We start from the raw sequence: 12,588 nt of genomic DNA, 5'->3' as shown, positions 1-12,588 counted from the left end.
ATAAGTAAATTTATTCTCCACACAATGGCCTAAGATTGAAAATTTAAGTATTTTCATTGGTCTTTTTCCTCTTCCTGTTTCCAAATTCTTCCAAAGAAGAATTATACATTCCGTCTAAGCATGAATAAAAAAGTTATTTTTGTTTTGTGCTGGTTATGTGTTTAATGGAGAATGAAAGAACATATGCTTAATTTTCTTCTGTTTTACCAGGTTTTGGCAAGCAAGAGCAGTTGAAAGTTTCTTACGAGGTGCTACTTCCTATGCAGATCAGATGTTCTTGCTAAAAAGAGGGCTTTTAGAGGTAATTTAAATATATGCTTTAGCATCAGTATTCAAGAAATTAATTTTTAAACTTTACCAGAAAACTATTATGAATATGTATGAATGTTTGTAATTTATTCTGGTTTTGTATCTTTGAAAATACAAGTGTACATTATTAATTTTAATAATTTCTCAAGTAATGAAACATTTTTGTAGTATGTAACAAAAAAATCTTGTTGCTAAGTATATGTTTGATTTTAATGTCATGTTACTATATTATTAATTGTATTCTAAGAACCATGATAGTACAGTGGTTAGAATGCAGTATTGCAGGCTAATTCTGCTGACTATAAACTGCCAGCAGTTTGCCAATTCAATTCTCACCGGCTCAAGGTTGACTCAGCCTTCCATCCTTCCGAGGTTGGTAAAATGAGGACCTAGATTGTCGGGGGAAATATGCTGACTCTTTAAACTGCTTAGAAAGGGCTGTAAAGCACTGTGAAGCAGTATATAAGTCTAAGTGCTGTTGCTGTTGTTATTGTAATACAAAATATAATATCTTGAACTTATAGTAACAGTCTGTTTAATTTTGCCAGCATATTCTGTACTGCATTGTTGACAGTGAATGCAAATCACGAGATGTGCTTCAAAGTTATTTTGATCTTCTGGGAGAGCTGATGAAATTCAACATAGATGCTTTCAGGAGATTTAATAAGTACATCAATTCAGATGAAAAGGTAAAACTAAAATCCTAGAATCCCTTTTATACAATTTTAGCATTATGTTTGTTTATTTATTTGTACATAGTATTCTTGATAAAGCCTAATGATTCCAATATTTTAGTTTCAGATATTTTTGAATCAAATCAACAGTTCACTGGTTGATTCCAACATGTTGGTTCGTTGTATTACTTTGTCCCTGGATCGATTTGAGAGCCAGTCAGATATTAAAGGTAAAATAATTTTTTTGAGGCCAAGGAATAACATTAAAAATCTGCACAAATATGTCCTTTTGCAGCTTACCTGTACAACTTGGAAATACTTTGAGATCATTAATCTGTTTAAATGCTGATGAACAGTGATATCTTCCTTGAAGCAAATATTCCAATATAACCAACAATTTTACTGGCCATTGTGCAATCAAGGTTTGTATAGTTGGGCCATAGGAAACAAGTACCCCTTGTCTAAATACCATCAGTTCCCATCATTGATACCGCACTGGCTAATGCCAGGTTTTCTTTGAAGAGGCCAAAATTATCATTCTGAAAAGCACTTCTATTACAACCAATATTTCCAACCAGTTATGAATTGAAGTCATATTAACAGTGCTCCCCCCCCCCCGCCTTTTCGGAATTATAACTCATTCAGGACTCATCATTTTAAATGTAACACACTTCCTTTTTTGTAGTTGCAGAAGTCTTGTCTGAATGCCGCCTATTATCATACATGTCACAGATGTCCATGAGAATGTCCTTTCTTTTCCGACTCATTAATATTATTCATGTACAAACACTGACCCAGGTAATATATGGCAATTGGATTTCAGGAATCTATGTCTATATTGATTTATAAAATGATATTGTCAGCTTTGAAAGCCATATTAGGCCGGAAGCTTCAATGCTGCCATCTCCTCATGTGTGTGGGAAAGTAGGAGGGGGGATTAAGGAGAGGGATTGTTAGTAGACATAATAGCGTTCTTCCTGTCGGTCAAGGACAGGGCGATCCAGCATCTGGAGAAGGAGTGGTCAGGGGGCTGGGTCAAGATGGGACGGACGTTGATTGGAGCATGTGATCGATTGGGGAGTGAGGGAATGGTTTTGGGGGTTTTGATTTACTGAGGGAAAACCCGGGCTTTTCAGATTTGGGTTTTCCCAGATGTGCCAGTTTACCTATTCTAGTAAAGAGAACTTTGGAAAATGCTTGCTTCCGCGTCTTTACTCGGAGTTGGGGTTTTCTGGAACGCTGACAGATATTTTATACTTTGTCGATTGTATTCTGTAGAATAACTAACAATATGGTTTCTCATCTTGATTCTTTTTTTCAACTTTAGGAAAATGTAAGTTGTCTGAACACAAGTCTAGTTATCTTAATGTTAGCTCGAAGAAAAGACAAGCTTCCATTCTATCTGCGTACCCTTCAAGAGATGGAATATACGAAGAAATATCCTGGTTTCATACTGAACAATTTTCATAGTCTTCTTCGTTTTTGGCAGCAGCATTACCTCAATAAGGACAAGGACAGCACCTGTTTAGAAAATGTAAGCCTGCAACCTAAGTTCCTTGCAGATATTTGTGTTTTAAAATTGTGATGCAGAGGAGAGGAGAAAGGTTTTGATGGAATAAAACATGTTAAATCATGAAGAATGTAGTATAATGGTAATGCCTAGCATGGCGGGCTGTATTTCACCGACATACGAAGTGAAAATAAATTAAAATATCTTGTTTGAGCTTTCAACAATGGAAAATACTCATTGTTTTTGTAGTGTTTCTTGCTTGTAAGCCTGAACAGATATAGGAACATTCTGGTACTTTATTCAAGCGAATGTTTACTGCGGACTTTTTCAAAGCAGAATTGCTGCATTATAAAAGTTTGTGCTTAATACAAATAGTTTTACTGTTTTAGCTGTAGGAAAATGCTGCTTCATTAGAAAATGTCTGTACAATCTGTGTGTTCTTTGCAAGGGAACAACCCATTTCTGTCTTCAAGAACAAGGTCCTTTATGTTGTGCAGTGATCAGCATTAGCACATAGCAATCTTCCACCAAAGATGGTTATTAATGAAAGCCACATTTCAGAATGCATTATGGTATGATATAAACAATTCCAAAATATTTGATAATAAAATTCATGCATCCTAAACTAATTAAAATGATTGTATTGAGAATTCTGGTAATTGAACTCTTAGACTAAATATTCCAGTGCAACCATACAGACACATTTGTGTGTGATATTCTTACCGGGATGGACTTTTTGTGCTTCCATTTCAAACCAATACTGCATCCAGAATGTCAAACCTAAAAGCCTATTTCTTTCTGTAATAAAGGAAATAGCTTTACAAGAGTATAAAATATAGTACATGAAATGGATGACTCAAAAAAGAATGTAGGATTTTCATTGGCCAGAAAATTAAGCTTTCCTGATTATTTAATATAACATGTATGTTCTGTAAAATGAGCAGATTTATTTAGCGTTGGATATTTAATTTAGGTACTACCAAAATTAGCTTTTCTTGGCCCAGAATGTTACATAAACTAACTAAAAATATGACATCAGTCAAAATCTGCTAAACATGTGGCAAATAATTTCTTATTTAGTCACCTACATACATAGGATAACCTAGCAAGCTTTCAGGGTTTCAATTCACTCTTGCTTCATTTTTCTTTTGTACCCCTGTATTTTCTCAACCATTTTTAGTCTATTTTGTCTACTGGACCAAATTCTCTGGCAATATCTGTATCATCAGGGTGTAAAATATTCCTAATGTAGAATGGGTTACACCAGGGGTTCTCAAAATTTGTAACTCTGCAGCACCTTAAAAGATAAATTAAGTTCTGTGATCCCTAATGAATAAAACATTTTTTCCCCCATGGGATGATATTTTGGCAAAATATATACCATTTTTAGGCATTAAATTTTATGTGGTAGGTATAGTAATATTGCAGCTTCCCACTGTAGGTTTCCACAGGTAAGAGAAGAAACAAAGCCCAAAGCAAGTTTTGATTGTGCAAACTCAGTCAATAAAGATCTTGAAATTGCTCTAAACTACACCAGTGCCCTGCTCCCTGGGTTAATGTATACGTGAAAGTGTTTTGATCTGGATTCTCTATAGCATCTGGTTTTCTTGGAGATCAGGTTAAGAGTAGGGTGATGAATTGTTGATGAATTCCTGTAACACCCCAACCTAACAAGATTGAGTCTCCAAACATTTGGTGGCAAATTGCTAATTTTTGATCCAATTTTTAATGGACTTTTGGAGGCCCGAGATCAGTTTGGTGGGTTATGTTTTAACAGTTCCTACATCTGTTGTACCTCAAAATAACCCTTCAACACTTCCCTTCAAAAAGGGGCTAAACATTTCTACAGAGCATTTTTCATTACTGTTGTGGCGGGGGTGGGGGCAATTGCACATGTACTACAATATCAACTCAAAATATTTAGTGGCACCTTCAAATACTAGCAATGAGATGTTGATGGCATGTTAAAGTATGTATTTATTTAGGAAATTTAGATGACTGCCCAATTCACTCATATAGACTCCAGACAGCTTAACAGGGAAAAAGCACCAAATACAATATCCCGCACTCCCCTGGCAACAGAAAAACAAACCATTTGATGGGTTCCCAGGCCCGTTGGCAAATTAAGGTTTTCAGGCCTTTCGGAAGAATATCAAGGTGGAGGCCAGTCTTATCTCTTCAGAGGTCATGTTCCACAGAGAGCGAGCTATCACAGAAAAGGCTCTTTTCTTGGCCCCATTAGGTAGACCTCCTTAACTGAGGGTGACCTGTAAAATATCCTGCTTCCCCACTATACCCTGATGTAACTGGGAAAATATAGCCCTTCAAATAACCTCAACCCCGAGCCAAGTAGGGCTTTAAAGGTAATAACCAGCACTTTGAATTGGATCCAGAAGCAAATCCACAATCCATGCAATTCCTGCAAGAGAGATGGCACATATGCAAATCTGACTTGCATAAAACTAGGCGGGCTGCCATATTTTGAACTAGCTGAAGCTTCCAGATCCTTTTCAAGAGCATATAGAACCCCATTTGTACTACTAGCAAGCTATAGTCCAGAGACATTTGTTTTGTTTGTGCTTACTTTTCTTTCTTTTCCCTTCACAGAGTTCATGTATTAGTTTTTCCTATTGGAAAGAGACTGTGTCTGTTCTGCTTAGTACGGATCAGACATCACCTTGTGCCATAGCTAGCTACATTGATGAGGCGTACATGGAGATTGACAGAGACTTCACCGAAGAGTAACACCACCGGTTCTCACTTCCAGTGGACAATACCTCAGAGGGAAACTTGCAGACGTTGGATTTTCAGGGATATGCTGTGTGCACAAACTTGGAACTATGGAATATTACTATCTTAATGTATTTTCTCCCCTTGCCCCACCGCCCTCTTTAAAGAGCAGGATTTCACAAACTTGAAAGGCATCACATATTCAGGGAAATCTGCATACTGTTTGGAATTGTCTGCAAAAAAGTCCACTTTTCCATGCTCATTATGACTAGAAGCCTTTGAGCTTGGTAGGTGGGATCTTTCCAATATGCAAGGGTTAGCTGTGATTTTCCTTCCGGTAACCCAAATTAGAAGTTAAAAGGAGAGGTAATTTCCTATGTCATTGAAACAAGCTGGTTTTATGAGCACATCTAAGGTATACCAGCCACTCTTAAGTCATCACAAAAAGGTGACTCCTGATTTTTCACATCTTTTTCTTTGTTTTGCATTTCAAGAGGATTGTGTGTGCAATTCACTTTTAAATACGTAAAAATGATGGCGTGTCCTTTTTCTCTGCAAATGATTTTAGAAATGTTTCCTACTAAACTGTCCCATTCTCCTCTTTGGTTCACTGTATTATTACATTCAGAAGTATCTCTCTCTGGTCTGTGGATTTGTCTTCAATGGACTTTTACAGTGCTGTCTAGAACAGGTATATATTGCAGTGATGGAAGTAGTTGGCTTTTTTCCCTGTCCTTATTTGTTTGCTTGCTTGTTTATTAGGTTTACAGATACAATCAGTGGAAAAACAAGGAAGACTTAAAAGAACACAAAGGAAATTGAAAGATTTTACTTACAAGCTTTGTAAAATTAACCAAACAAATTTCCAAATGATATTGATATAAATCTATGTATAGTTTTCAGAATATTAAAATTAGCTTTTCATGAAATAATTAACAGTAACCAGTATGAATCAAATTGTAAATTAAAGAATACAATAATTTCTGCCTGATTTAAGAAATGTGAATTTAACCACTCCTAAAAAGATTAAATATTAGTCTAATATATAGATTTATATCAAAATATTTTTGAAACATTTTAACAATTTTACAATGCTTTCAAATCTCCTTTTCATATCCTTTTTCTTTTCTTTTTATTGTTCCATTTGATTGTATCTGTAAATCTAATAGACAAAAAAGGAAAGGAGAGCAAATAAATTAAAAATTTGTACATTTTTTTTCTAAATTCTGCAGTCTGGCCATTTTGTTAATAAACAATGCAAATGGAGTTTTCTTCCACAATACTGTATTGCTTTTGCTGAATGTAAAACCTACTGTTGAACAGAAAGGTGTACAATTTGCAATCTGGAAACATAGACATCAGCTAAAATGACAGAATTAGCACCATCCTTTCTGATGTGTATGTGCCCACACACCAGAACAATATATATAATATGTATTGTTCCTAATGTGTAATAGTAACTGGAAGTTGTCTAATCTACTACTGATACTTGTATTTCATATGGGGTGAATTATTCAGTAAATATGGAACTTGCTGTTGTAACTGCCAGTGTTTAAACAAGTTAGTTGGAAGACAGTTGGTGTTTGATTCCAGAAACTTTTTTTTTTAATAAAAGCTTCATTACAACATTGTGCTCAGGCACTTAATGGAATTTATGAAGCATTAGAACAGCCTTTTTTGTCCTTAAACTTTCAACTATTCTTTTAGATGCATTTACAATTTATAGCAGTTTACCTTAAACAGAATAGATCCCTGAAAAGCCTCAAGTTAAAAATATCAAGAAGATACCTTGATAAATATTTATCCTTCAAAGGATAAAGTTTTGATTAGAATTGGCCATTAGAAATGTAATTAGAAATGTAATAGCAAGAAATCTCCATGAAACCTACAATACTTGAAAGTAAGATATACCAGTAGTTGATCAGCTATTTCCCCATTCGCATTTGCTCTGCATGCGCTATTGCACCTTATTTTTAGGCAAAAGTAATAGAAATAACAGATCTCTTGTGGTTGAGTTGCATACAAAATTATTAAGGTATTTACTGAGGAAAAGACAGCATCCACTTTTTTTAATGATAAGAGCCCTGTCAAGAAAGCCTGACTGCTCCGTAATTGTCTAATTGTGAATCTATTACCTGAACAAAACAGCACTTTATTAAGGTTATCCCTATTGTTTTATCCTTTATGGCTTGTCAGAAATAAAATGGAAACTTTGCAGTAAATCATGTATCTTGCTTTAAAGGAAGTTCTTAAGGGTATGTTTAAACTGGCTTCCCCAGTGGTCCTGTACTCCGTTATACATCTGATGCCTTTGGAGAATGTCATTCAAGAATTTTAGTTTGGGACAAGTTTTGAGAGAGTTAGTTGCTTCTACGACAACCTCACTCTCAATCCTAGGTCATTGTAGTGACTCTATAATTGTAGTAAACATTCAAGACTCAAATGCCTGTGGGTTCCTTTTGATTAGAATTGAAACATCAGCACAGTATGGCCATAGTCTACAAAAATGAATTCTAAGTACCTAATTCATACATATGTCTTGCCTTTGAATGACCATCCTTCTTTTTACTAATCAATTTGGCTTTCAGTGAGACTGCTCTCACTAAAAAAAACACTTAGCTACTCTGAGGATGATTTACCTATCATGCTGTGTATTTATTTCTGGCTTTTCAGTGTAGTCAATTCCAAAGAGTTGGGTTGGAGGTTTTGGCTCAGGGTGCATTATTGGCCTTTTGGTTCCTTATAGGGAAACCTGATTGCCCACGTTCCTCTTCCACAGCTACTGCTGTAGATCTTCTTTGTGTATGATGAGAAACTACAGTAGCCTTGGATTAAATATAAATTGTGTCGAGGAGCAATAACTGGCAAATCACATTTAAATGTGGCTGGGGAAAAAATGGGAAATCGCTGAAGGAATGCAACTGTTTTGTGGCAAAAAGGTGACTCCCCTAGCCAGCAAATGTTTCTGGACATTTTAATTATTTCACACAAATTAATGTTCATGCTGCCCAGATTAATACTGACTTACTAACACAACATAAATGTATTAAATGGAATAAAGAATTCTATTTTAAAACATGACTCGAGAAATATCATTCAAAGAACTGCAGTTGGAGCTTGTTTGTAAAAAAAGGTAGATCAATCAGGAATTTATCTATAGCAGCAGGTCTCTGAGACTGTTGAATGTTCATCATTGTAGCAAGAGAGTTGTGTTAGGCTGTGATAGCCAGATTCTGAAAGTCTGGTTACACCAGAGATTATTTTTTTTTTATGCAAGTCATAAAATGCTTTATTTTAATGTTAATCTCGAAAGATGCTGCCAGACTCTTTCCACATTTGAGGTTTGTCCGTAAATAAGATGTAAGACATTTTTAAAAAGCCTCATAGGAAGACATTCTACAGTTGAATATTCTCAAAAAAAGTTACACACTTTCCATCATGAGCACTAGAGTTTATTCACTACAGAGACAGAAATGACTGTTGCAGCCATTACATAGACATATTCATCGAAGATACGTTATACTGGAGTTTCTTATTCTTCATGCTGTTAACAATAAAAAAAAAGTTATCAGATTTGATTGCTACAGATAGCTTCTCAGAGCCCCATCTCCCTCTTTTGTGAAAAGTATTTTCCATTGTTTTGTGGCTTGGATCTTCCACATCAGAATACAATGATGTTTATAATTATTGTATTCTGATTACACATTACATTGTTGAAAGCTCAAACCCTGTGATGCATTATGTTTTCATGCTTGGAGACAATTATTTTTGACTAAGCAAGCAAAAACAGAGAACACATTAATCTTTCTCATGCCCTGTGTCTTAGCCATCCTTCCTCCTGTCTATTCCCTGATTTATACATCAATTATGGCTGAGTAGCCTTTAGTGGAGCCAATGAAATAACATCACATAAAGAGCTAATGTGTGTTCCCCCAACAATTTATCCATTAAGAAATGAGACTGGTGGGGAGATAATTACCATGCTTTACCTCAGGCAATATTGTTCTCACCTTTAGAGGAATTTCCCTAGTGCGAGTACGCAGCTTGTTCACTTGTGTCTCTGCAATATCTGCTCGTTCCTCAGCATCATCAAGCTCATGTTGCACTTTGCGGTATTTGACCAGGTTGGAGTTGGCTTGTAGCTCCTATGAATAGAAGATGGAATTTGATGTAGTGGAACCAGATATGGGAAAGATTCATGGCTAGACTGAATGACTGGGAAATTATGGCAATCAATGTTCTAGGCACACAAAAGTTTTGGCATATTTTTGATAGCAGTAGGGAAACTAATGCCTGTGTAATCCAGCGAGATAAGGTAGATAAGGTGTAGAGCCAAGGGAGTTGGTCTTCCTTAGTACGTTGGAGAAGTCTGTATTTCTAAAATGTCATTTTTGAATTGTATTTTTAAATTAGAGTTATGGCACAGGAGTAATGCGGACACAAATAGACCATTAAGGGTTATTACAGAATCAAAGGAAACTGGAATTGACTAGGACTAACATTTTGATGCCTTTTAAAGTGCTGGAATCCCTACTTACTGCCTCCTCAAACTGTCGCTTGTAGCTCTTGACTTTGCTCTGCAATTTGTCAATCAGTTCCTGCATTCGTGCCAGGTTCTTCCGGTCCTCTTCAGTCTGAAATGTAATAATCAGATATTTGGTTCATCCCATATATGTTACTACTACCACATGACTGTATAAAAGGGTGAGTTTTCTGATAAATGTGATATGGTTTATCCCTAGTTTAGTGGATTTCCAAAATAATGGGCTTTTTTTTTTCATTTTAACTCCACCCCCTCTCATCCATTAAATTGAGGTTTTGTTTTATTGCAAGTGATGTCATTTTACATCAGTTATGTAATTACACAAATAAATTCATTCAAAGGGTGTATATTTGGATTTAATGCAAAAAGTTTAACAGATAGTTGGATTTAATAGACATACCCTCCCTCTAATTGTGCAGTTAAACTGAGATTCTACTCATATTCTATAGAAGATATTTCTGAAGCGCTCTTTCACTTGTTGGAAATATGTCCTCCTCTTTCCTGATTTTTCTATAAATACATAGGTGCCCATTTAGGACCCAGATTATTGGGGGCAATATGCTGACTCTGTAAAGCACTTAGGGCTGTAAAGCACTGTGAAATGGTATATAAATCTAAGTGCTATTGCTATTGCTATTTTGAGCAAAGTATTCAAATTTGATTCCTATTACTGAGCTATCCTTTAATTGATAGAAATGTACTGGAGAAGATGAAATGGGAAAAATATAGTTTGATTTGGGAATACAATAAGAGAATTTTGTGAAAGATCTCTAGCCTAACTCTTGGTTTCTTGTACTATTTACTCAAACTTAGGTGTTTTGGTCAATTGCTTTAAAGGAGAATTGATCTTGTTTGCTGTGCAAACCAATTGATAATCATGTAGCCAAAGTGATGACATGATATGATGCCTATCAGTTTTGTCTGTGAAATAAAATCACAAATCTAAATTAGAGTGAGGACAATACTTCTTGCTCTCATTCCAAATGAAGCAATCTTGGTGTTTGCTATCTCCTGAAGAACTTTGAATTACTGCTAAAATGGTGGAATATCTGCAGGCAAAAAGGGAAGTTTCACTTTTGTATAATGCTCCCCCTACGTGTTTGTTGGTTTCACCCTGTGTGTTAATGAAAATGGATCTGACGATTCAACATGAAGATGATGAAACTTGTACCTGATAAGTCAATTCTTTGACTCTTCGCTCATACTTGCGAATGCCCTTCTGGCTCTCTGCATTCTTCTTCTGTTCTAAATCCAGGTCACCTTCTAGTTCTCGTACCTGAATAAGACCAAACATTACAGTTAAGTTCTTTTGCCTTCTTCCTTGCCTCAGAAAACAAAGAACTATATTGTTTGTCATGCTTCACAAAGCACTGGAAATCTACGTAGGATATTAATGGACTACAACATGATGAGGGATTATTGCCTCTACAGCAGAGCCTTGCGAATATGATTTTATTTAACTTTAAATGGTTTCAGACTTCACTGAATCCAAAATTTTAATAACCCATCATGTCTAGTTTTATTGGGAACATTGGCCGCATAATCCACAAGAAATTAGGTTCTTGCCAGAAAAAGTAGATGTTCTCTGAAATACAAACCCTGGCTTCCAGTTTCTGAATCTGCTTCTTGCCCCCTTTAAGGGCAATCTGCTCGGCTTCATCCAGCCTCATTTGTAGGTCTTTGATTGTCTGTTCCATATTTTTTTTCATCCGTTCCAGATGGGCACTTGTATCTTGTTCTTTCTTCAGTTCCTCTGCCATCATGGCTGCCTGATAGGGACAACAGCCAAAACATTCATGTAGCATTAAAACTAGCTACTGTGACTGATTATGAAAATTACAGCTATCTGATCTGGAGGGCGCTAGCTTGAGATAAAATGGCTTACAAGGTCAGTACTAGTAACTGATCCTGCTGCCAGATATTACCGGTAGATATTGTCAAATGTTGAGTTCCCCCATTAACAAAAGTTGCTAGATGCTACTCAAATACCCATTTTCATTGTGTATTTGCTATCAAGCTCCATATAAAAGAATTCTGGGAAATACTGGGGAAGGAAACTGCCACACCAATAAAGGCCTAAGCCCTAGATGAAAAATCAGTGTAGCCCTCACAATATTCCCACCCCCTACTCTTTAGGCCCCTTACATCAGTGATGGCTTTTTTAGCCTTCTCTTCAGCATTTCGACATTCTTGCACTGCCTCTTCCACTTCAGTGCTCAGCTGTGAAATGTCTGTCTCCATCTTCTTCTTCTGATTAATTAGGCTTGTGTTCTGGTTGGGAAGAAAACAGTAAACCATGAAAATGCTCCCACTTTTGCTTCCCATCTTGAACTGATTCCAATAGTTGTTATCCTGCTTGAAATTACATTCTCCAGCTCACCTGGGTGTGTAATAGATTGACTCTTTCTGTTGCTTCTATAAGCTCCTGTTCAGCCAATTTCCTTCCACGTTCTGCCTGTTCCAAGGATGCCCGCAGCTCTTCCACTTCAGCCAGCAATAGGTTGTTACGCCTCTCCAAGGCACCTGCCTGCTCCTTCAGATCATCGTTATAGCGTAGAGTGTCATCCAGCTCAATCTGCAAATCCTATGGGTTGTATCAAGAGAAGTCAGTTTTAACACAAGAAAAAATAAAAGTTGTTTTGCAAAACTCAGCAAACCGCTAAAGATGTCAAACAATGATTCCCAATAGTGAACACAAAGAAAGAGCAACCTGCAGCTTTTGGGCCATATAAAGATTTCCAGCCACCAGAGTGTCCCAAAATCACACTATCTCATGACAAACGCCTGACCTTCTATTGCACTTAGCTTCTTGGGACCGAAAT

At 36.3% G+C, this 12,588-nt stretch overlaps 2 protein-coding genes across 3 annotated transcripts in view; one reads left to right on the top strand and one right to left on the bottom strand.

Moving 5' to 3' along the window:
* Positions 1–8,299, top strand: part of TRPC4AP (transient receptor potential cation channel subfamily C member 4 associated protein) — a 34,711-nt gene extending 26,412 nt beyond the window's left edge. The window contains exons 14-19 of the mRNA XM_070941661.1: positions 211–301; positions 858–998; positions 1,105–1,213; positions 1,669–1,781; positions 2,311–2,517; positions 5,101–8,299. Coding sequence (XP_070797762.1) covers positions 211–301; positions 858–998; positions 1,105–1,213; positions 1,669–1,781; positions 2,311–2,517; positions 5,101–5,238 — 799 coding nt within the window. The 3' untranslated portion in view covers positions 5,239–8,299. The remainder of the gene's footprint in view (positions 1–210; positions 302–857; positions 999–1,104; positions 1,214–1,668; positions 1,782–2,310; positions 2,518–5,100) is intronic.
* Positions 8,300–8,659: 360 nt separating this feature from the next.
* The window catches only part of MYH7B (myosin heavy chain 7B), a 54,407-nt gene continuing 50,478 nt past the window's right edge, over positions 8,660–12,588 (bottom strand). For both annotated transcript variants that reach the window (XM_070941658.1, XM_070941659.1), the window contains 7 exons: positions 12,147–12,350; positions 11,912–12,037; positions 11,365–11,535; positions 10,938–11,042; positions 9,762–9,857; positions 9,234–9,368; positions 8,660–8,767 (listed from right to left, as the gene is read on the bottom strand). In XM_070941658.1, the coding sequence (XP_070797759.1) occupies positions 8,756–8,767; positions 9,234–9,368; positions 9,762–9,857; positions 10,938–11,042; positions 11,365–11,535; positions 11,912–12,037; positions 12,147–12,350 (849 nt within the window). In that variant the 3' untranslated portion in view covers positions 8,660–8,755. The remainder of the gene's footprint in view (positions 8,768–9,233; positions 9,369–9,761; positions 9,858–10,937; positions 11,043–11,364; positions 11,536–11,911; positions 12,038–12,146; positions 12,351–12,588) is intronic.

The sequence above is a fragment of the Pituophis catenifer genome, unplaced genomic scaffold, assembly GCF_029215685.1.
Source record: "Pituophis catenifer annectens isolate HBS135680 unplaced genomic scaffold, rPitCat1.0.hap2 SCAF_3, whole genome shotgun sequence".
Classification (NCBI taxonomy): domain Eukaryota; kingdom Metazoa; phylum Chordata; class Lepidosauria; order Squamata; family Colubridae; genus Pituophis; species Pituophis catenifer.
Note: the sequence above shows the minus strand (reverse complement) of the source record. Positions and strands in the feature narration are given on the sequence as shown.